The following is a 22,080-nucleotide window of genomic DNA, read 5'->3' as shown; positions in this document are numbered from 1 at the left end:
GTAACGTAGAGCCTGCTGGAGTTCAGATGAAAAACACTGGGATCAGTTTCTGATACTGTAGAATGTCACTTTGCCCACTGGCCAATTGATGCAAAACAAAGACGTACATTTGATACATGTTTTATTTATTCCTCTACACAGCCTTTTATTGCATTGTTGCATCACCAGATATTGTACTTGCAGGGCCCACCATCTCAAGCACTGTGTGACAAAACCAACCATTGGCAATTCAAATTCCATTTATTGAGATGCAGATGGTGATGATAGGTAAAACCACTGTTTTCTCATCTCAAATGAACAACCTATAGAGAAGCATTTCAGACGGCTCAGTAGGATCGGCTAGAGACAGCTACAACTGCATAGTAGGTTCATGAAACATAGATTCAGTTTCTCGTTGCAATACTCTATCATATTTACAGATGAACAGGTAAATAAATACTATAGACATGTACAACCCTTATATAACTCTTGTATGTTATTAGATATTTGCCCCACGTTTGTTTGTTTGTTTGTTTATTTGAGCACAGGAGAAGAACACATGCTCTCAAGATGAATAAGAGATTGTATGCTAAATCATGCAACTGGGTCAAAACATTGTTTTTCTTTTCACTGAGAATCACTGTAGAGAGTGTTTTCTTCCTCCTGTACCAGTGACTTATCTTCTACTTGCTGTCTGCTTGAAGAAACGGACAACTGGGGTGAGGGGCAGGTGAGAAAATGTGATACCTTTACGGCTCAGTGACGAATTCCCATGTGCTATTTATAGCTCCTTCTCCAGAGACAACTTCCTCTTTGAAGGGCTTCTTATGAAGATTGTAGAATAATCTCTACAGTATATTGTGATGTAGTATTATGTCCACTGATGCCAACTGTATGGTGTACGGTAATGCCAACTCACCATGTCCTAATGAGGCATTGTCTATTTCTAAAAACTTCCATTGCTTAGTAGCGGCTCATAGCTTTACATATACCTTTGTCCCTTTCCTGCTCATGCACAACATGCTATGGTCTGTGGCAATGACTTTTCAAACTCTCATTTCTATAGGAAGAGTATCGAGCCATGGCTGGGAAAAAAAGTCCTTGATTGTCAAAATGGCAAACACACGTGGAGAGAGAGTATCCAGGTTTCACTAGAGGTGTTTCTTGCAAAGAACCATTTCAGTGATGATGCATCATCACATTGTCCTCGTCCAAACCTGCTGCCAGAGTCAGAGTCACTGTCCGCACAGTAAAGAGCCTCCTCACCGCTTTCTGCAGGAGATGCTTTAACTCCTTCGCTGTCTTCGTTCTGAAAAACAGCAAGAAGGATGTGGGACATCAGTTCATAAAGCCTGTGGCCTTTTTCCCATTGAACTGTCATTGCTGAAGAGAGAGTCCCACTTGCGCTCCGTTTAAGTTTGAAAGAACACAATGTTAGTCAGCTGTTAGCAAGATCCTCAGCAGAAAAAATCCAGGAAGAGTAAAAAGGCAATCAGTGTAAGTACTGAGTATCCCACTGAGATACTACTCTAGTCATGAACACCTTGTAATGCTATACATTTTTCATGCAGAACTCTACATCATTTATTCTTCTTGGCAAGTTGTTGTTGTTCCGCTTTCTTCCGCTTGTGTCGGTTGATCTCTTCCATCTGCAAGCCATGAGCCATTTGCCTGAAACATACATTGGAGAGGTAAAGCAAATGCCACACATGGGAACTCAAGACCAGAGCTGGCCAACCCTGCTCATAATGCGCTGCATGTATCCACTTTACATTGTCAGAGGCTGCATTTACACAGGCGGCCCAATTCTGATCTTTTTTCCACTTATTGGACTTTTGACCAATCACATCAGATCTTTTAACATCAGCTCTTTTTCAGAACTGATCTGATTGGTCAAAAGACCAATTAGTGAAACAAAATATCAGAATTGGGCTGCCTGTTTTAACACAGCCTTTGTAACTATTTTTGATCTGCTGGTAAAGTGCAGTTTGTATACAAATCAGTTCATGATACATACACTATATATACAAAAGTATGTGAACATACCCTTTAAATTAGTAGATTAGGCTGTTTCAGCCACACCCGTTACTGACAGCTGTATAAAATCAAGCACACAGCCATGCAATCTCCATAGACAAACATTGGCAGTAGAATGGCCTTACTGAAGAGCTCAGGGACTTTCAACGTGACACCATCATAGGATGCAACCTTTCCAACAAGTCAGTTCATCACATTTATTCCCTGCTTGAGCTGCCCCGGGCAACTGTAAGTGCTGTTATTGTGAAGTGGAAACGTCTAGGAGCAACAACGGCTCAGCCGTGAAGTAGTCAGACAAACAAGCTCACAAAATAGGACCACCAAGTGCTGAAGCGCGCAGCTCGTAAAAATCGTCTGTCCTTGGTTGCAACACTCACTACCAAGATCCAAACTGCTTCTGGAAGCAACGTCAGCACAATAACTGTTAATCGGAAGCTTCAGGAAATTGGTTTCCATGGCCGAGCAGCCGCATACAAGCCTCAGATCACCATGCGCAATGCCAAGCGTCGGCTGGAGTGGTGTAAAGCTCGCTGTTATTGGACTCTGGAGCAGTGGAAAAGCATTCTCTGGAGTGATGAATCATGCTTCACCATCTGGCAGTCCGACGGACGAATCTGGGTTAGGTGGATGCCAGGATGCATAGTGCCAACTGTAAAGTTTGGTGGAGGAGGAATAATGGTCTGGGGTTGTTTTTCATGGTTCGGGCTATGCCCCTTAGTTCCAGTGAAGGGGAATCTTAATGCTACAGCATACAATGACATTCTAGACGATTCTGTGCTTCCAACTTTGTGGCAGCAGTTTGAGGAAGGCCCTTTCCTGTTTCAGCATGACAATGCCCTCATGCACAAAGCGAGGTCTTCACAGAAATGGTTTGTTGAGATCGGTGTGGAAGAACTTGACTGGCCTGCACAGAGCCCTGACCTCAACCCCATCGAACACCTTTGGGATGAATTGGAACGCCGAATGCGGGCCTAATCGCCCAACATCAATGCCCAACTTCACTTCCACTTCCACTGTTGTGGCTGAATGGAAGCAAGTCCCCAACATCTAGTGGAAAGCCTTCCCAGAAGAGTCAAGGCTATTATAGCAGCAAAGGGGGGACCAACTCCATATAAATGCCCATGAATTTGCAATGAGATGTTCTGCGAGCAGGTGTCCACACATTTTGGTCATTTAGTGTAGTTTGATACCTGCAGGATCATGGTCACTTGGAGCAAAGATAATCATCCCTTTACAGGATTTAGCTTTGACTTTCCTTACCCTGACTTAAGCTCAGGTGGCACAGGCAGCGGTTTGGTGAAACTGTCCCTTCCAACCAGCCAGTAGGTCTCCTCCATTCCTTTCCCCTGTGGAGACATGAGACATCCAAGGTCATTATTATCACAGATAAGTCACTAAAACAGTACTTTGAGGGTAATATAAATGCCAGAGAGTGGGAGCACAAAGCTGACCTTGAGCTCTGTCTTTCCACGAAGTTGAACCTGGTAGCCTTCTCTCAGATCCACCAGGATCTTTGCTGTGCTATGGCTCAAATGGATTCGGTATGCTGCAAACAATATGGTAGGAAAAATCTTATTTTGGGACTCTGGTATAAAGCGCTTACTAAAACGCAGCCTAGAATTGCTTTATCTTTTAGCCATATTTGTCTCTTTGGTGGCAGGTCTTACGCATTCCTGTGGATTCCATCCTGGAGGCAGTGTTGACTGTGTCACCAAACAGACAATACCTGGGCATGGTGAGGCCTACCACCCCAGCAACACACGGGCCTACAAACACACACACACACACACACATACACACACACACACACACACACACACACACACACACACACACACACACACACACACACACACACACACACACACACACACACACACACACAGTGGTGGAAAAAGTATCCAATTGTGATACTTGAACAAAAGTATAGATACCTTAATAGAAATTTACTCATGTAAAAGTGAAAGTCACACAAGAAAATACTACTTGAGTGAAAGTATTTGGTTTTAAATATACTTACATATCAAAAGTAAATGTAATTTCTAAAATATACTTAAGTATCAAAAGTAAGATTATAAATCATTTCAAATTCCTTACATTAAGCAAAGCAGACGGTACCATTTTCTTGTTTTTAAATTTTATGGATAGCTGGGGCAAACTCCAACACTCAGACATCATTTACAAATGATGCATTTGTGTTTAGTGAGTCCACCAGATCAGAGGCAGTAGGGATGATCACGTGTTCTTTTGATAAGTACATGAATTGGACCATTGTCCTGTCCTGCTGAGCATTCAAAATGTAACGAGTATGTTTGGGTGTCAGGGAAAATGGATGGAGTAAAAAATACATTATTTTCTTTATGAATATAGTGAAGTAAAAGTTGTCAAAAAGATAAATAGTAAAGTACAGATACCCCCCCAAAATGACTTAATTAGTACTTTAAAGTATTTTTACTTAAGTAGTTACATCACTTCACACACACAAACACAGCACTGGTGGCATGCCTGTTCCTAGGAGACATATCATATCAACACTGTCAGAAAAATATAAACGCACTGGAAAGTTCATGGCAGTTTTACTGTTTATGATGTTTCACATCAGTATGGTATGTGGCGTTCATTTCAAAATGATTTGTACTTCCATTTTGTTCATATGGGGGTCTTTAAAATGGAGCCCTGACCTGAGTGCAGTCCAATGCGTATGCGAACAGGTACATCCGGCATGTGTCTCATCTTGAAGGTGCCAACAGCACTCAGGATGTCCAGGGCCATGCTGGATATCTCTGCAGCATGACGGTTTCCATTGGGAACAGGTAGGCCGGACGCCACCATGTATGCATCTCCTATTGTCTCCACCTACCATCGAAGAAGAAATATCTTCAGTAGGTTACTGAGGGGCACAAGAAGACACACTAAGTCATTAATTCAAGACTAAGCAAAAGGCTTACCTTGTATACATCATGATTGCCAATGATGGCGTCAAATAGAGTATATAGGTCATTGAGGAGGTCCACCACTTCGATAGGCTCGCTGTTGGCAGAGATTGTGGTAAAACCTACTATGTCGCTGAAGTAAAGTGTTACATTTTCAAAATGCTCCGGTTCCACGGTACCGCCAACCTTCAGGACGTCTGCAACAGATCTGCAAACAGAGAAGAAATACCATTTAGGGCCCTCGTCCTTGGAAACTGTATACTTTGAGGAGAAACATTTGTACATCCTAGTCAGTATCTTTGAGTGTATGTGTCATTGTCTGTTATTCACGGAGGCAGCATCTGAGTGAGTAGTTTCTCAGTCTTCAGTTTCTCTATCTCCAGCTCCTCAGTCCTCTCTCTGATCAGCTCCTCCAGGTTAGAGGAGTACTGCTCCAGCATCCGCAGCATGGAGTCTATGATGTTGGTCTTCCTCCCTTTGTTGATGTTCTTAAACTGGGATTGAATGGGGATATGGGCGGGGGGGGCGTAAAGGTGAACTCGAATGATGCTTTTATATCCCCCAGTCAAACTTTTACAGACAAAAGGTTCCCTTATATTAGTCTTTTTTTATTTTAAAAAATACACTGATTGTGAGTGGTCTGTTTGATGTCTCAGGCTAAAGTACCTGGTCAAAGATGTCATTGAAGTGCGGCCGCCTATCTGCCTGTTCGTTCCAGCACTGTTTCATCAGCTGGATACACTCCAGGGGGGCGTGGTCTGGTGACACCACAGGGCGGCACAGTGGTGGAGGATTCCTCACCTTCTGGATGACATCTGACAGACGGGAGCAGACACTCTGAGTTACCCCACCAAGACCAAGCTACAGTATCTACTACTGACATTTTCTTTTGCACATTTTAGTCGTTGAGCAACTTACAGTAGTTAGTGCATGCATTTTTGTACTTTTTCCCCATGGGGAATCAAACCCACAACCTTGGTGTTGCAAGCACCATGCTCTACCACCTGAACCACAGGGAGGACCAACAGACAGCACTGGGACCATGCATGCAACAGAAGTTATTTATATATACGCATTCAAATGAAGCCTGAATCACCCACCCATCCCCTATTAAACCACCCCTGTTAAACCACACACCCTATTAAACCACACCCTATTAAACCACACCCCTATTAAACCACCACTGTTAAACCACACCCCTATTAAACCACCCCTGTTAAACCACACCCCTATTAAACCACACACCCTATTAAACCACACCCCTATTAAACCACCCCTGTTAAACCACACACCCTATTAAACCACACCCTATTAAACCACACCCCTATTAAACCACCCCTGTTAAACCACACCCCTATTAAACCACACACCCTATTAAACCACACCGTTGAAACTGTCTCTTCTACTTTGTTGTTTTAAATTGTGTTTGGGGTCGTGAATGGATGAGTGATCTACACCTTCAGCAGACAGGTCCAGCATACAGAAGGGAGGTCCCCGCAGCACCACCTCCTGCATGATGATGGCGAAGCTGTAGACGTCCCCTAGCTGGGTGCCGCACAGCCCTGGGTGAGGGCCCCGTAGGATCTCAGGGGCCGTCCACAGCAGCTCTGCACAACCACACAGGCAAGTAGGCACGCACACACACACGCATACACACACACAGACATATACAGTTGAAGTTGGAAGTTTACATACACTTAAGTTGCAGTCATTAAAACCCGTTTTTCAACCACTCCACAGATTTCTTGCTAACAAACTATAGTTTTGGCAAGTCGGTTAGGACATCTACTTTGTGCATGTCACAAGTAATTTTTCCAACAATTGTTTACAGACAGATTATTTAACTTATAATTAACTGTATCAAAATTCCAGTGGGTCAGATTTACATACACTAAGTTGACTGTGCCTTTAAACAGCTTGGAAAATTCCTGAAAATTATGTCATGGCTTTAGAAGCTTCTGATAGGTTAATTGACATAATTTGAGTAAATTGGAGGTGCACCTGTGGATGTATTTCAAACTCTCTGCCTCTTTGCTTGACATCATAGGAAAATCAAAAAAAATCAGCCTGTAACGCCCTGGCCATAGAGAGGGGTTTTTGTTCTTTATTTTGGTTAGGCCAGGGTGTTACATTGGGTGGGCGTTCTATGTTCATTTTTCTATGTTTAGGTACAAAATTATCTATATCCACAGTAAAATGAGTCCTATATCGACATAACCTGAAAGGCCCTCAGCAAGGAAGAAGCCACTGCTCCAAAACCGCCATAAAAAAGCCAGACTACGGTTTGCAACTGCACATGGGGACAAAGATTGTACTTTTTGGAGAAATGTGCTCTGGTCTGATGAAACAAAAATAGAACTGTTTGGCCATAATGACCATCGTTATGTTTGGAGGAAAAAGGGGAAGGCTTGAAAGCCGAAGAACACCATCCCAACATACAGCTTGCGGGTTATACACTCTATAGGCAGGACAGAACAGTAGCCTCTGGAAAGACACAGAGCGGGGTCCTATGCATTTATGTGAACAACAGTTGGTGCACGATATCTAAGGAAGTCTCAAGGTTTTGCTCGCCTGAGGTAGAGTATCTCATGATAAGCTGTAGACCACACTATCTACCTAGAGAGTTTTCATCTGTATTTTTCGTAGCTGTCTACATACCACCACAGACCGAGGCTGGCACTAAAACCGCGCTCAATGAGCTGTATTCCGCCATAAGCAAACAGGAAAATGCTCATCCAGAGGCGGCGCTCCTAGTGGCCGGGCACTTTAATGCGGGGAAACTTAAATCAGTTTTACCTAATTTCTATCAGCATGTTTAATGTGCAACCAGAGGGAAAAAAATTCTATATCACATTTACTCCACACACAGAGACGCGTACAAAGCTCTCCCTCACCCTCCATTTGGCAAATCTGACCATAACTCTATCCTCCTGATTCCTGCTTACAAGCAAAAATTTAAGCAGGAAGCACCAGTGACACGGTCTATAAAAAAAGTGGTCAGATGAATCAGATGCTAAACTATTGGACTGTTTTGCTAGCACAGACTGGAATATTTTCCTGGGATTTTTGCTATAACATTGAGAAGTACACCACATCTGTCACTGGCTATATCAATAAGTGCATCGAAGACGTCATCCCTACAGTGACTGTACGTACATACCCCAACCACAAGCCATGGCTTACAGTCAACATTCACACTGAGCTAAAGGGTAGAGCTGCCGCTTTCAAGGAGCAGTACTCTAACACGGAAGTGTATAAGAAATCCTGCTATGCCCTCCGACGAACCATCAAACAGGTAAAGTGTCAATACAGGAATAAGATCGAATCCTACTACACCAGCTCTGACAATCGTCGGATGTGGCAGAACTTGCAAACTATTACAGACTACAAAGGGATGCACAGCCGAGAGCTGCCCAGTGACACGAATATACCAGACGAGCTAAATAACTTCTATGCTCGCCTCGAGGCAAGTAACACTGAAACATGCATGAGAGCATCAGCTGTTCCATACGACTGTGTGATCACGCTCTCCGCAGCCGATGTGAGTAAGACCTTTAAACAGGTCAACATTCACAAGGCCGCTGGGCCAGACGGATTTCCAGGACGTGTAATCCGAAAATGTGCTGACCAACTGGCAAGTGTCTTCACTGATATTTTCAACCTCTCCCTGTCTGAGTCTGTAATACCAACATGTTTCAAGCAGACCACCATAGTGCCTGTGCCCATGAACACTAAGGTAGTCTGCTTAAATGACTACCGACCCGTAGCACTCACGTCCTTAGCCATAAAGTGCTTTGAAAGGCTGGTCATGGCTCACATCAACACCATTATCTCAGAAACCCTAGACCCACTCCAATTTTCATACCGCACAAACAGATCCACAGATGATGCAATCTATATTGCACTCCACACTGCCCTTTCCCACCTGGACAAAAGGAACACCTATGTGAGAATGCTATTCATTGACTACAGCACCATAGTGCCTTCAAAGCCCACCATAGTGCCCTCAAAGCCCATCAATAAGCTAAGGACCCTGGGACTACACACCTCCCTCTGAAACTGGATCCTGGACTTCCTGACGGGCCGCCTCCAGGTGGTAAGGGTAGGTAACAACACATCCGCCACGCTGATCCTCAACACGGGGGCCCCTCAGGGGTGCGTGCTCAGACCTCTCCTGTTCTCCCTGTTCACTCATGACTGCACAGCCAGGCATGACTCCAACACCATCATTAAGTGCTGATGACACAACAGTGGTAGGTCTGATCACCGACAATGACAGACAGCCTATATGGAGGAGGTCAGAGACCTGACCGTGTGGTGCAATGACAACAACCTCTCCTTCAATGTGATCAAGACAAAGGAGATGATTGTGGACTACAGGAAAAGGAAGACCTACTATGCCTCCATTCTCATCGACGGGGCTGTAGTGGAGTAGGTTGAGAGCTTCAAGTTCCTTGGCATCCACATAATCAACAAACAAACATGGTCCAAGCACACCAAGACAGTCGGGAAGAGGGCACGACAAAACCTATTCCCCCTCAGGAGGATGAAAAGATTTGGCATGGGTCCTCAGATCCTCAAAAGGTTTTACAGCTGCACCATCAAGAGCATCCTGACAGGTTGCATCACTGGCTGGTATGGCAACTGCTCGGCCTCCGATCGCAAGGCACTACAGAGGGTAGTGCGTACGGCCCACTACATCACCGGGGCCAAGCTTCTTGCCACCCAGGACCTCTATACCAGGCGATGTCAGAGGAAGGCCCCAAAAATTGTCAAAGACTCCAGCCAGCCTATTCATAGACTGTTCTCTCTGCTACCGCACGGTAAGCGGTACAGGAGCACCAAGTCTAGGTCCAAGAGGCTTCTAAACAGCTTCTACCCCCAAGACATAAGACTCCTGAACAGCTAATTAAATGGATACCCAGACTATTTTCATTGCCCCCGCCACACACGCTGCTGCTACCCTCTGTTATTATCTATGCATAACCACTTTAATAACTCTACCTACAGTGGCTTACGAAAGTATTCACCCCCTTGGCATTTTTCCTATTTTGTTGCCTCCTGTCTCTATAAGCTTGGCACATCTAGCTACTGGGATTTTTACTCATTCTTCAAGGCAAAACTGCTCCAGCTCCTTCAAGTTGGATGGGTTCCGCTGGTGTACAGCAATCTTTAAGTCATACCACAGATTCTCAATTGGATTGAGGCCTGGGCATTGACTAGGCCGTTCCAAGACATTTAAATGTTTCCCCTTAAACCACTCGAGTGTTGCTTTAGCAGTATGCTTAGGGTCATTGTCCTGCTGGAAGGTGAGCCTCTATCCCAGTCTCAAATCTTTGGAAGACTGAAACAGGTTTCCCTCAAGAATTTCCCTGTATTTAGCGCCATCCATCATTCCTTCAATTCTGACCAGTTTCCCAGTCCCTGCCGATGAAAAACATCCCCACAGCATGATGCTGCCACCACCATGCTTCACTGTGGGGATGGTGTTCTCGGAGTGATGAGAGGTGTTGGGTTTGCGCCAGACATAGCGTTTTCCTTGATGGCCAAAAAGCTCTCCCACATGCCTTTTGGCAAACACCAAACGTGTTTGCAATTTATTTTCAGGCTTTTTTCTGCCCACTCTTCCGTAAAGCCCAGCACTGTGGAGTGTACGGCTTAAAGTGGTCCTATGGACAGATACTCCAATCTCCGCTGTGGAGCTTTGCAGCTCCTTCAGGGTTATCTTTGGTCCCTTTGTTGCCTCTCTGATTAATGCCCTCCTTGCCTGGTCTGTGAGTTTTGGTGGGCAGCCCTCTCTTGGCAGGTTTGTTGTGGTGCCATATTCTTTCCATTTTTTAATAATAGATTTAATGGTGCTCCGTGGGATGTTCAACATTTTTGATATTTTTTTATAACCCATACCTGATCTGTACTTCTCCACAACATTGTCCCTGACCTGTTTGGAGAGCTCCTTGCTCTTCATGGTGCCGCTTTCTTGGTGGTGCCCCTTGCTTGGTGGTGTTGCAGACACTGGGGCCTTTCAGAACAGGTGTATATATACTGAGATCATGTGACAGATGATGTGCCACTTAGATTGCACACAAATTGACTTTATTTAACTAATTCTGTGACTTCTGAAGGTAATTGGTTGCAACAGATCTTATTTAGGGGCTTCATAGTAAAGGGGGTGAATACATATGTATGCATGCACCACTTTTCCGTTTGAAATTGTTTCAAATTTTTTGAAAAGTAATTTTTTTCACTTCACCAATTTGGACTATTTTGTGTATGTCCATTACATGAAATCCACATAAAAATCCATTTAAATTACAGGATGTAATGAAACAATATAGGAAAAACGCCAAGGGGGTGAATACTTTTGCAAGGCTCTGTACATGTACATAATTATCTTCAATACCTCGACACCGGTGCCCCCGCACATTGACACATTGACTCTGTACCGGTACCCCCTGTATACAGCCCCACTATTGTTATTTACTGCTGCTCTTCAATTATTTGTTATTCTTATCTCTTACTTTTTATGTTTTATTTTTGGGGGGTATTTTCTTAAAACTGCATTGTTGGTTAAGGGCTTGTAAGTAAGCACTTTTGTATTCGGCGCCTGTGACAAATAACATTTGATTTGATTTGAGTGGTCTTAACACCTACCTTCTGCGGAGGGATCTTCGTATGAGAACCTTTGTGCCATCAAAATCTTGTTGTAGCCGTAGTCTGTGAGCTTGAGCACAAAGCGGCCATCCACTACGCAGTTCCGAGACTTGAGTCGTCCGTGACAAACACCTCGGTGGTGGAGGTACTTCATGCCCTATGGAAGACAGTTAAAAGTCGTGTTGGTGTCATGTCAGAGAGAAAGGTAGCCTGCTGTAGGTATACAGTGAGTTGGGCATTAAATGAACTTTGGGACCTAAGCTCTAACAAATCTGTAATGTAAAATGATTTAAAGCACATTGTGGCAGCTGCAGGTCTTCCTATAGGAATAGTGTAACTGTATGTCTCTGAGAGGATTTTGGCCACACCCCACTACTAGTGGTTACCTTGATAAGGTCCAATAACAGGGAGGTCTTAAACATCCAGTCCAGCTTAACGTCAGTATTGCTTAGCAAGTCCTGCAAGCTGCTACGTGAGCAATACTCTGTCATGATGCCGAAAACACCACAGTCAAGGAAAAACCCCAAGAAGAGGTTGACGTTCTCGTGTCGTATGTCCTTCATCTGAAAGAACAGAGCCGTGACAATGGGCTCATTTTAATGGACAACGGAGATACATTAGTTATAGTCAAACGGATTTCTCATCATCAAATCTTCTTACATCGTAACTGGTAGTATATTTGACAGTAGAACCTCACCAACTCAAAGACGTCACTGGTCTGGGGAGTTATGGCTTTAAAGTTTCCAGACGGGAGTCTTTTCATCCAAGCCCAGTCTCCCTGTAAAAAGGTATGTGTTTGATAGTTCTGAATCAACTTTCAGACAAGCCTCAGAACTCCCTGAACCGTTCTTAGAAGAGAGCCTCCTGCCCCCGTTACCTCAAAGATGGCTATGTTGGAGTTTGCATAGGTTGCCGGGGTGACGGTGGAGTCAGAGAAGGGAGTAGAGAGGCTCTGACGATCCGTATCTGAGGGTTTCCTACTCATATCACCCACTTTGCTCTCATCTAAACTTAGCTTCTGAAACATGGAGAGAAAAACATAGGTTATTGACAAAAGCACTTGTCATGCTGCAAAGACATCAAATAAAAAATATAGATATTTTCAATTGCATGTGTTGTCCAATCAAAAGTATGTGGACACCTGCTCGTTGAACATCTCATTCCAAAATCATGGGCATTAATATGGAGTTGTTCCCCCCTTTTCCTCTATAACAGCCAACACTCTTCTGGGAAGCCTTTCCACTAGATGTTGGAACATTGCTGAACTTGCTTCCATTCACAAGAGCGTTAGAGAGGTCGGGCACTGATGTTGGGAAATTAGGCCTGGCACGCAGTCGGTGTTCTAATTCATCCCAAAGGTGTTCTATGGGGTTGAGATCAGGGCCCTGTGCAGGGCACTCAAGTTCTTCCACACTGATCTTGATTTCTGTATGGACCTCACTTTGTGCACAGGTGCATTGTCATGCTGAAATAGGAAAGGGCCTTCCCCAAGCTTTTGCCATAAAGTTGGAGGCACAGAATCGTCTAGAATGTTATTGTATGCTGTAGTGTTAAGATGGCCATAGAGAGGTGTTTTTGTTCTTTATTTTGGTTAGGCCAGGGTGTTACATTGGGTGGGCGTTCTATGTTCATTTTCTATGTTGTCTGTTTCATTGATTTTGGCCGTGTGGCTTCCAATCAGGCACAGCTGTTGTTGGTTGTTGCTGATTGGGAGTCACACATAAGTGCCTGTTTTTCCGTTGGGGTTTTGTGGGTAATTGTTTCGTTTCGCACCTGACAGGACTGTTTTGGCTGTCGGTTTTCTTGTTTTTTGTATCGTGTTCTTACGTTACTTAAATAACTATGATGAACACTAACTCCGCTGCGCCTTGGTCTACTCTCTCTCCCGACGGCCGTTACAGGCAGGTAGCGTTCTCCTGGCATCCACCAAACCCAGATTCGTCCGTCATACTGCCAGATGGTGATGCGTGATTCATCACTCCAGAGAACACGTTTCCACTGCTCCAGAGTCCAATGGCAGCGGCAGTGGCTGAAATAGCCAAATCCACTAATTTGAAGGTGTGTCCACATACTTAAGGCAACATGCTGTATATCAATCATTATTGTGGGAACTTAAATATGACCCCATTGGATCTTCCAGACACTGTCAGTTAGGGGATCTGACCTTATTACTGAGTGAGGGGTTGATGAAGATCACATCTTCCAGGGTTAGCATGATCTTGCCAGGACCTCTGACTAAACTGATCTGGTTGATACGCCTCCTAAAAGTGAAAGGTGGAAAGAGGAGTGTAGAGGGAGGGGGGAGGAGGGGAGGGAGAGGGAGGGGTGAGGGAGGATTGAGGAAGGGTGAAGGAGGAGTGACATCAGCAGTAGTTCAGAAGGTACCTAAAGGTCTGTGAAGACATATTGAGAAATGTTGCTGCTATTACCAGCTGTTGAGTCATACAAATGTAGAAAATAGCAAACAAGAATATGTGGAAAGTACTGTACAGTATTATAAACTGGGTGGTTTGAGCCCTGAATGCTGATTGGCTGAAATCTGTGGTATACCACTGGTATGACAAAACATTAATTTTTTTACTCTAATAGTTATGTTGGTAACCAGTTTATATTAGCATAAGGCACCTCAGGGGTTTGTGGTATATGGCCAATATACCACGGCTTAGGGCTGTATCCAGTCACGCCGCATTGCGTCATGCATAAGAACAGCCCCTTAGCCGTGCACACCCCCTCGGGCCTCATTGTTTAAATAGAATACCTTATACAGTAGTAGAGTCCACTTGAGAAGATACTGGTCAGAAGGATACACAGGAAGACTATGATTAGATGGAATGGATCCACTCCTCCTAAAACAAAGCATATCATAGTACAACATCATATAATGAATCACACCTGATTTAAAAAGATCCCTAGCTTACCACACACTATGTCAACATAACACCACACCCTGATCTAATTCTCTGTTCCACTTTCCTCTAGAGAAAGATGTCCTCTTTATGAACAGATGGTAACTGTTCCCCTCCTGTTTGCTGGTGTGTGTGTGCACATGCGTCTCTGCCTGCGTGTGAGCGTGCGTAAGTGCAGTGTGTGAGTGTGTGTTTTCATCTGTCTGCATTTAGCCCCCCTACCCTCATTTGTCATTTAGTATAATTTGCTGTGTTCTCACCTCCTGTGCATAAGGTGCCTGGAATGAACCAGCAGCTAGAGTCTGGGCTGGGCTGGACCCCCCCTGGGAAGTGGATGCTGCGGCCTAGAGACATCACCATCCCAGCCTCCAGGTCCACACAGTGGGTGGGCAGCAGAGGCCAGGACTGCCCATCTGTGTCCAGCACCACATACTTCAACAAGCTGGCCCCGGAGCCATTGGTGCGGACACGCTGGCTGAAACCATAGAAAGCCATGTTCCTGGAGTGGCGCACCAGGTTGGCTCCAGACCTCCACTCCCCAGCATCACGAACATTCTGCAGAGCGTTAGCCATGAAGAGGATCGAGCTGTAGATGGTACCAAACAGAGGAGAAATCTGGAAGAAATTGAAATAAGAACATATCGATATTTAGTCAGATATGTTTACGTAGTCTGTCCATGAGATATTCGTGTTACACAAATGCAAATATACGAAACCATGGACACTATAATGGCCTGATAGGATTCAGCCCAAAACCATGGACACTATAATGGCCTGATAGGATTTAGCCCAAAACCATGGACACTGTAATGGCCTGATGGGATTTAGCCCAAAACCATGGACACTATAATGGCCTGATAGGATTCAGCCCAAAACTATGGACACTATAATGGCCTGATAGGATTTAGCCCAAAACCATGGACACTGTAATGGCCTGATGGGATTTAGCCCAAAACCATGGACACTGTAATGGCCTGATGGGATTTAGCCCAAAACCATGGACACTGTAATGGCCTGATAGGATTTAGCCCAAAACCATGGACACTATAATGGCCTGATAGGATTCAGCCCAAAACCATGGACACTATAATGGCCTGATAGGATTCAGCCCAAAACTATGGACACTATAATGGCCTGATAGGATTTAGCCCAAAACTATGGACACTATAATGGCCTGATAGGATTTAGCCCAAAACCATGGACACTGTAATGGCCTGATGGGATTTAGCCCAAAACCATGGACACTGTAATGGCCTGATGGGATTTAGCCCAAAACCATGGACACTGTAATGGCCTGATAGGATTTAGCCCAAAACCATGGGCACTATAATGGCCTGATAGGATTCAGCCCAAAACCATGGACACTATAATGGCCTGATAGGATTCAGCCCAAAACTATGGACACTATAATGGCCTGATAGGATTTAGCCCAAAACTATGGACACTATAATGGCCTGATAGGATTTAGCCCAAAACTATGCCTATGCATGAAATCCCCAGTTGTCCTCAGCTCATTCAGCTGTACCTGGTGGAGCTTAATGTGTCTGGGAACCCCCCCAACATTCACAGTCTTCTGGTAGGCCTTGTAGAATGAGTTCTCCTCTGAGTCCATGGTGACGGTCAGGACAGCATCGTATGCTCTTCGCAGCTTGCCGTTGTTGATGAGGGCTGGGTAGCGGACATCCCTGTAGGGCAGGCTGTAGAGCAGTGTGTCGTAGGGGATGAACACCAGGGAACCGTCCGTCAGGTGCATGTCCAGAGCAGTCTCCAACAGCAACCTCTGGATGTGTCCTCCAATCAGCACAGAGTGCATGCAGAGGATCACCACTGATTATGGTAAACACAAATGACAATGAGACATGAGGTTAGTAGTAGTAGTAGTAGTAGTAGTAGTAGCAGTAATGGTAATTGTAGTAATAGTAATAATAGTAGTAATAGTAGTAGTAGTAATAGTAGTAATAGTAGTAGTAGTAATAGTAGTAATAGTAATAGTAGTAATAGTAGTAATCGTAATAGTAATAGTAGTAGTAATAGTAATAGGGGTAATAGTAGTAGTAGTAATAGTAGTAGTAGCAGTAATGGTAATAGTAGTAATAGTAGTAGTAGTAGTAATACTGATAGTAGTACTAGTAGTAATAGTAGTAGTAGTTGTAATAGTAATAGTAGTAATAGTAGTAGTAGATGAATACTGATAGTAGTAATAGCAGTAGTAGTAGTAGCAGTAATAATAATAGTAGTAGTAGTAATACTGATAGTAGTAATAGCAGTAGTAGTAGTAGCAGTAATAGTAATAGTAGTAATAGTAGTAGTAGTAGCAGTAGTAGTAGTAGTAGTAGCAGCAGCAGTAGTGGTAGTAGTAGTAGTTGTAATAGTAATAGCAGTAGTAGTAATAGTAGTAGTAGTAGTAGTAGTACCAGTAGCACTAGTCATAATAATAGTAGTAGCAGTAGTAGCAGCAGCAGCAGCAGTGGCAGTAGCAGCAGCAGTAGTAGCAGTATTAGCAGCAGTAGCAGCAATAGTAGTAGCAGTAGCAGCAGCAGCAGCAGTAGCAGTAGTAGCAGCAGTAGTAGTAGCAGCAGTAGCAGCAGTAGCAGTAGTAGCAGCAGTAGTAGTAGTAGTAGCAGCAGCAGCAGCAGTAGTAGCAGCAGTAGTAGTAGCAGTAGTAGCAGTAGTAGCAGTATAAGCAGTAGTAGCAGCAGCAGTAGTAGTAGCAGTAGCAGTAGTAGCGGTAGCAGTAGTAGTAGTAGCAGCAGTAGCAGTAGTAGCAGTAGTAGCAGAAGCAGTAGTAACAGCAGTAGTAGTAGTAGTAGCAGTATTAGCAGTAGTAGCAGTAGTAGTGGTAGTAGTAGCAGTAGTAGTGGTAGTAGCAGTAGTTGTAATAGTAGTATTAGTAGTAATAGCAGTAGAAGTAATAGTAGTAGTAGTACCAGTAGTATTAATAGTATCTCTCGGGCTCCTGAGTGGCGCAGCGGTCTAAGGCACTGCATCTCAGTGCTTGCGGCGTCACTACAAACACCCTGTTTCGATTCCAGGCTGTATCACAACCAGCCATGATTGGGAGTCCCATAGGACGGTGCACAATTGGCCCAGCATTGTCCGGGTTTGGCCGGTGTAGGCCGTCATTGTAAATAAGAATTTGACTTGCCTAGTTAAATAAAGGTTACATTATAAAAATAGCAGTATTAGTAGTAGTAGCATTAGTAGTAGTAGTATTAGTAGTAGTAGTAGTAGCAGTAGTAATACTAGTAGCAGTAGTAATACTAGTAGTAGTAGTAGTAGTAGTAGTAGCAGTGCTATTAGTAGTAGTAGCAGTAGTAATACTAGTAGTATTGGTAGTAGTAGCAGTAGTATTAGTAGTAGTAGCAGTAGTAATACTAGTAATAGTAATTGCAGTAGCAGTAGTAATACTAGTAGTAGTAGCAGCAGTAGCAGTAGCAGTAGTAATACTAGTAGAAGCAGTAGCAGTAGTAGTAGTAGAAGTAGTTGTGATACGTTAGTAGTTGTCTAATTAATGAAACTGGCTCTGGTACTGACAGCACTGTAGTAATAGCAGTTAGTGGTAGACACATAGTAGTTGTATAGAAAGAAAAACCTGCATGATAAACAGGACTCACTGCGGATGTTTTCTGCCCTCTTGACCCTAGTCAGAGCCTGTCGTATGCTGGCAGGGTCCTTGTCTGTGGAGACCACGGTGGTGACAGGGAGGCCGTAGCTCCGCAGAGCGTCAGCGACCTTGCTGCCTGTGTCCACCCACACATCCTCAGCCGAGGAGATGATCCCTATGTGTGCCCAGCGGAAGTGTCTCACCAGGCTGAGCAGCACCCAGGTGGGCGAGGGCACCGTGCGGGCGAAAGTAAGGTGCCTACTTCGGTCGTCCAGCTCGTAGTTCACACAGGTCCAAGAGAACAGGGCCTTGTTCCAGTTGTTGGCCAGTAAAGACGCTGCATCACAGTAGCCAGGGTTGACAGGGCCCAGGAAGGCATTAGCCCGTGAGTAGTGACCTAAGAAACCCTTGAGTGCCATGGATGTCTGGCAGTCCTCGTCAATGATGACGTACTCGAAGGTGGTGCCCAGGGACAGTGAGGGGTCATTGTTGATCCTCTCCACAGCTAGCTGCGCTGCCGTCTGGGGCAGTGCCTTAGCAAACAGAGGGTCACATTTCCACGGTCCTACCACCCCTACCTTGAACACAGTAGAAGTAGATCTAGCTGCACAGGGCACACTTAGGGATGCCAGCAGGAACCACAGCAGCCAGGCTCCATGCGGAGGGGAGGGGAACTTGGCTTCTGTGAGGACTGGGGTTGTCAGATAGGTTGATGCCCACTCATGCAGTGAACTGTGAATCTGGTAAAGCTGCCGGAGCATTGCAAGATGCCTTCTCCAGCAGATCCCACAATCCACTATCCCTCAAACGCTGTCCATTCCCCAAAAGGCCCAATATCCTGTGAAATATAAAGGTATGATGACAAATACTGTATGTATGGGTTTATTTTCTCCAATGGGATGATCATTCATCGTGTGTGGTGATAATCCAATCATGGCAGACATGGAGTGGAGATAAAAATAGCCCTCTGTCTGTCCCCATCGGCACCTGCCTAAAAACACTGTCACATAACAATCACCTGTCTAATCCTCTATAGAACCATACATGTTGTTTAAGTTTAATGTAAGAATTGTGATTAGAGAGAGAAACAAACTAAATTCACATTTTAAACCTTGCTCGTTCAATTATATAATGAACCATATCATATTTTATTTGACATAAAAATGAAAATGACCCCTTATTACATAGCTATCCTACTGAAAGCCAATGTAAGTTACTAAATCCAACACATTCACACGTATTATTTGTGGATGAAATGACCCTATAATTATCTTTTCAACAACGTTCTAATTCTTTAGGAGAGACATTGGAGGAACAGAAAGTAGATTCATCTCGGTAATATCTGCTCCAGCCACTCCAACCAAATGTGTGTTTGTGTATATGTATGTATATATGTCTGTTTGTACTGTATATGTTTGTGTGTATATGCGTGTATATATATGTGTGTATATGTGTGTGTGTATTTGTGTGTGTGTGTTTGTGTGTATATATATGTGCGTGTATATACGTGTGTGTGTGTATATGTCTGTATATATGTGTGTGTGTATATATGTGTGTGCGTGTGTGTGTATATATATGTGTGTACATACAGTATGTATCCCGCAAATCACCAGTCTCAACGTCAACAGTGAAGAGGCGACTCCGGGATGCTGTTCAGTGTCTGTTCCTCTGTCCAGTGTCTGTGTTCTTTTGCCCATCTTTTCTTTTTATTGGCCAGCCTGAGATATGGCTTTTTCTTTGCAACTCTGCCTAGAAGGCCAGCATCCCGGAGTCTCCTCTTCACTGTTGACGTTGAGACTGGTGTTTTGCGGGTACTATTTAATGAAGCTGCCAGTTCAGGACTTGTGAGGTGTCTGTTTCTCAAACTAGACACTCTAATGTACTTGTCCTCTTGCTCAGTTGTGCACCGGGGCCTCCCACTCCTCTTTCTATTCTGGTTAGACCCAGTTTGCTCTGTTCTGTGAAGGGAGTAGTACACAGCGTTGTATGAGATCAGTTTCTTGGCAATTTATCGCATGGAATAGCCTTAATTTCTCAGAATAAGAATAGACTGACGAGTTTCAGAAGAAAGTTATTTGTTTCTTGCCATTTTGAGCCTGAAATCGAACCCACAAATGTTGATGCTCCAGATACTCAACTAGTCTAAAGAAGGCCAGTTTTATTGCTTCTTTAATAATCAGAATAACAGTTTTCAGCTGTGCTAACATAATTGCAAAAGGGTTTTCTAATTATCAATTTGCCTTTAAAATTATAAACTTGGATTAGCTAACACAACGTGCCATTTACTTCGCTACTGTGGCCTATTTATTGCCTTACCTCCTCACGCCATTTGCACACACTGTATATAGACTTTTGTCTATTGTGTTATTGACTGTACATTTGTTTATTCCATGTGTAACTCTGTGTTGTTGTTTGTGTCGCACTGCTTTGCTTTATCTTGGCCAGGTCGCAGATGTAAATGAGAACTTGTTCTCAACTGGCCTACCTGGTGAAATAAATAAATAAAAGTGAAATAAAAAAATCAAAAAATTGGAACACAGGAGTGATGGTTGCTGATAATGGGCCTCTGTACGCCTATGTAGATATTCCATAAAAATCTGCCGTTTCCAGTTTCCAATCTGCCGTTTCTAGTCATTTACAACATTAACAATGTCTACACTGTATTTCTGATCAATTTGATGTTATTTTAATGGACATAAAATGTGCTTTTCTTTCAAAAACAAGGACATTTCTAAGTGACCCCAAACTTTTGAACGGTAGTGTATGTGTGTGTGTACAGTATATGTGTGTGTGTATATGTGTGTGTGTATAGGTGTGCGCATACGTGTGTGTGTATATACGCGTGTGTATATATGTGTGTGTATATGTGTGTGTGCATAGGTGTGTGTGTGTGTGTGTGTGTGTGTGTGTGTGTGTACGTATGTGTGTATATACGCGTGTATATATGTGTGTGTGTGTGTGTGTATATGTGTGTGTATATATGTGCGTGTATATGTGTGTGTGTGTAAATGTGTGTTTATATGTGTGTGTAGATGAGTGTGTATATATGTGTATATGTGTGTGTATATGTGTGTGTATATGTGTGTGTGTGTATATATGTGTATGTGTGTGTATATATATATATGTGTCTGTGTGTGTGTATATGTGTGTGTATGTATGTGAATATGTGTGTGTATATATGTGTATATGTGTGTGTATATGTGTGTGTGTATGTGTGAAGACAAAATTCCCATCTCGAATGGACTAATAAAGTATATCTTACCTTATCGTATATAGTTACTACCACTACCTTCACTAATACTACTACTGCTAATACTACTAATACTACTACTGCTATTAATACTACTACTACTACTGCTATTACTACTGATACTACGATTACTACTACTACTACTATTACTAATGCTACTACTGTTGCTACTGCTACTACTACTACTGCTAATACTACTACTAATAGTAATACTATTACTTTCCCAATACATTTAAATATCATTCATTGATTTTTAAGATAAACGCATTTGAACATTAATTCCATAAAGAAAGTAGCCCTTCTATCCCACAATATAATGATAGCAGCTAGCCGATATTGTTATACAAACTTGCATTTGGCAGGTGCATCATCATCCTTACCATTTTAGTACAACACTAAGGTCTCTTAAATCCAGTGATGTTCCCCCTATGAGACATTCCGTAACACTGAACTGGAAAACCACGTTGAAAGTGAAATTCAGAGTGGACCTTAGTAGTGAGAGTGAAGTAGTGAACACTAGTAATCCACTCAGGCATAGTATCAGAAGGAGTGATGCATTACAGACCTAGGGCAGATGACCTGTGGATTATAATAAATCCCTTCTATCCATCTCCAACACTCTCAGTGACACCCCTATTGCTCAGAGTCCCCATGTTTGGCTTAAATGTTTAACGACCCCCCCCCCCCACTTAAGTGTATAAGAACTGATCTTTCACAAAC

At 43.5% G+C, this 22,080-nt stretch overlaps 1 protein-coding gene across 1 annotated transcript; it reads right to left on the bottom strand.

Moving 5' to 3' along the window:
* Positions 1 to 104: 104 nt before the first annotated feature.
* On the bottom strand, positions 105 to 22,076 carry LOC106563675 (guanylyl cyclase 2). Its single transcript, XM_045690120.1, has 19 exons — positions 21,741 to 22,076; positions 18,121 to 18,948; positions 16,032 to 16,333; positions 14,767 to 15,121; positions 14,359 to 14,446; positions 13,765 to 13,861; positions 12,478 to 12,618; positions 12,298 to 12,378; positions 11,987 to 12,163; positions 11,601 to 11,757; positions 6,407 to 6,556; positions 5,616 to 5,764; positions 5,280 to 5,443; positions 4,965 to 5,157; positions 4,698 to 4,872; positions 3,684 to 3,782; positions 3,468 to 3,562; positions 3,277 to 3,362; positions 105 to 1,650 (listed from the first exon to the last, which is right to left on the bottom strand). Exons 2-19 carry the CDS (start codon positions 18,869 to 18,871, stop codon positions 1,560 to 1,562), a joined length of 3,351 nt encoding a protein of 1,116 aa, XP_045546076.1. The 5' UTR covers positions 18,872 to 18,948; positions 21,741 to 22,076; the 3' UTR covers positions 105 to 1,559.
* Between the last annotated feature and the right edge of the window lie 4 nt (positions 22,077 to 22,080).

Source organism: Salmo salar, chromosome ssa11 (assembly GCF_905237065.1).
Source record: "Salmo salar chromosome ssa11, Ssal_v3.1, whole genome shotgun sequence".
NCBI lineage: Eukaryota > Metazoa > Chordata > Actinopteri > Salmoniformes > Salmonidae > Salmo > Salmo salar.
Note: the sequence above shows the minus strand (reverse complement) of the source record. Positions and strands in the feature narration are given on the sequence as shown.

Coding starts and splice junctions, on each gene's coding strand:
- LOC106563675 (XM_045690120.1), bottom strand. CDS start 18,871: ATGCTCCGGCAGCTTTACCAGATTCACAGTTCACTGCATGAGTGGGCA. Junction 12,379..12,477: donor CCAACATAGCCATCTTTGAG/GTAACGGGGGCA, acceptor ACCTTTTTACAG/GGAGACTGGGCTTGGATGAA. Junction 11,758..11,986: donor TGTTATTGGACCTTATCAAG/GTAACCACTAGT, acceptor TGTCTTCCATAG/GGCATGAAGTACCTCCACCA.